Source organism: Guillardia theta (assembly GCF_000315625.1).
Source record: "Guillardia theta CCMP2712 unplaced genomic scaffold GUITHscaffold_14, whole genome shotgun sequence".
Lineage (NCBI taxonomy): Eukaryota > Cryptophyceae > Pyrenomonadales > Geminigeraceae > Guillardia > Guillardia theta.
The window spans coordinates 659,981-661,670 of NW_005434660.1; the positions used below are offsets into that span (position 1 = coordinate 659,981).

Below are 1,690 nucleotides of genomic sequence, written 5' to 3' on the forward strand. Positions count from 1 at the left end.
CCACCTTCTCTCTCTCGCTTCCTCCAACGTTTCCTTGCTCCTTGCTCGCCTCACCGCCGCCTGCTAGAAGAAGTTTCTGCCATCGACCGCAAGTCTCCGTGGGCCCGAGGAAAGATGTATTCGTCCAGCTTTCGGTGCGCGTGCGAGAAGCGAGGAATGGCGAGGGAGAGAAATGCGAAGACAAATGAAATCAAAGGATAGAGAAGGAGGAGGAGAGGAGCAGACGGAGGAGCAGACGGAGGAGGAGACGGAGGAGCAGAAGGAGGAGGAGATGGAGGAGGAGAGGGTCTAACTTTGTTTTTCAGTGACTCGGCCATGGAACTTCACAACGAGATTCTTGACTTCGTCGCTTTCATCAAGGCAAGTCAAGTCGAGAAGTTGATCGAGCGAGAGCAGGAGGAGGAGCTGAAACAGGAAGAGAGGACGAGGATGAGGAAGAAGAAGAGAAGGGAGAGGCAGCAAGGGGATCGAGCGAGGAGGGAGAGCGATGAAGTGGTAACACACGTGAGACCAGCCTACCAACGCAGAAGTGAAGAGGAGGGAGATGCTCGTGCAGTTCTGTACGTCCGTCACCAAGGAGATCTGGCCGGAGGCGGAGCTCAAAGTGTTCGGCTCCTACGCCACGGGGATGTTCCTTCCTTCCAGCGACGTGGACATGGTTGTTGTCAACTGCAGCGACTGTGATCCTCTAGTCAAACTTGCGAAAGGTAAATGAGGAGAAATACCCCGAGGAGGAGAAGCGATGGGGAGGAGAAGCGAGGAGGAGGAGGAGGGATGAGGAGGAGAAGCGATGAGGAGGAGGAGGTTGTGGACGAAAGGAGAGGGAGGGAGGAGGCTGTCGGCTCTTCTTTGCTGACATTCTGTTCTCTGCTTTCAGTTCTCAAGTCCGACGGAAATTTCGATAAGATCCAAGTGATAGGAAAAGCCAAGGTGACGCTGCTGCTGCTGCTGCACTTGCTCAACGCTGCGATACCTCCAGGTTCCAATCATCAAGTTCGAGGACGTTCCTAGCGGCATCCCCTTGAACATTTGCTTCGGCCAAGAAGACGGACTCATCAATACAGAATGGGTCAAGGTAGCCTATCTCCTCCTCCTCCCTTCTCTCCTCCTCCTCCCCCTCCTCTCCTCCGCATCATCTCTCCTCTAGGACCTCCTCCTCTTCTCCTCCTCGCTTGCCCTTCCCTCCTCTCTCTCGCTCTTCTCTCCTTCAACCTCTCGTTCGTCTTCCCTGTCTAAAGTTATGATGCCTCAGGAGCAGAAGCAGAAGTGGCAGCCGCTAGAGCCGCTGCTTCTCGTCTTGAAGCAGGCAAGACCCCTCCCCTCCCCTCTGCTCTCCTTCCTCCTCTGCTCTCCTCTCTTCTCAATTCTCATATTTTTCTCTTCAGTTTCTCTATAATCGCGACCTGCATGAGACGTACACGGGAGGTAGGGAAGAGGAGAGAGAAGAGGGAGGAGCGAGGAGCGAGGAGGCTCACTGAGCGCAGGGATCGGCTCCTACCTCCTCACCATGACGATCATCAGCTGCCTGCAGCATCACCCAGGAGTTGGTCCCTCCTACCAGGAGGTGAGGAGGAGGAGGAGCGAGCCAAGAGGAGTAGCTTCTGAAAGGGGAGGATCAGGAGGAGGAGGAGGAGGAGGAGGAGGAGGAGGTTAGGATTGTATTTGTAAGATAACATTCTGGCTGGCACTC

General features: G+C 55.0%; 1 protein-coding gene across 1 annotated transcript; it reads left to right on the forward strand.

The window, feature by feature from the left end:
- Positions 1 to 315: 315 nt before the first annotated feature.
- Positions 316 to 1,478, forward strand: GUITHDRAFT_135219 (hypothetical protein; the record flags this gene model as incomplete). Its single annotated transcript, XM_005837510.1, has 5 exons — positions 316 to 504; positions 578 to 707; positions 878 to 930; positions 980 to 1,075; positions 1,386 to 1,478. 5 exons carry the CDS (start codon positions 316 to 318, stop codon positions 1,476 to 1,478), a joined length of 561 nt encoding a protein of 186 aa, XP_005837567.1.
- Positions 1,479 to 1,690: the final 212 nt, after the last annotated feature.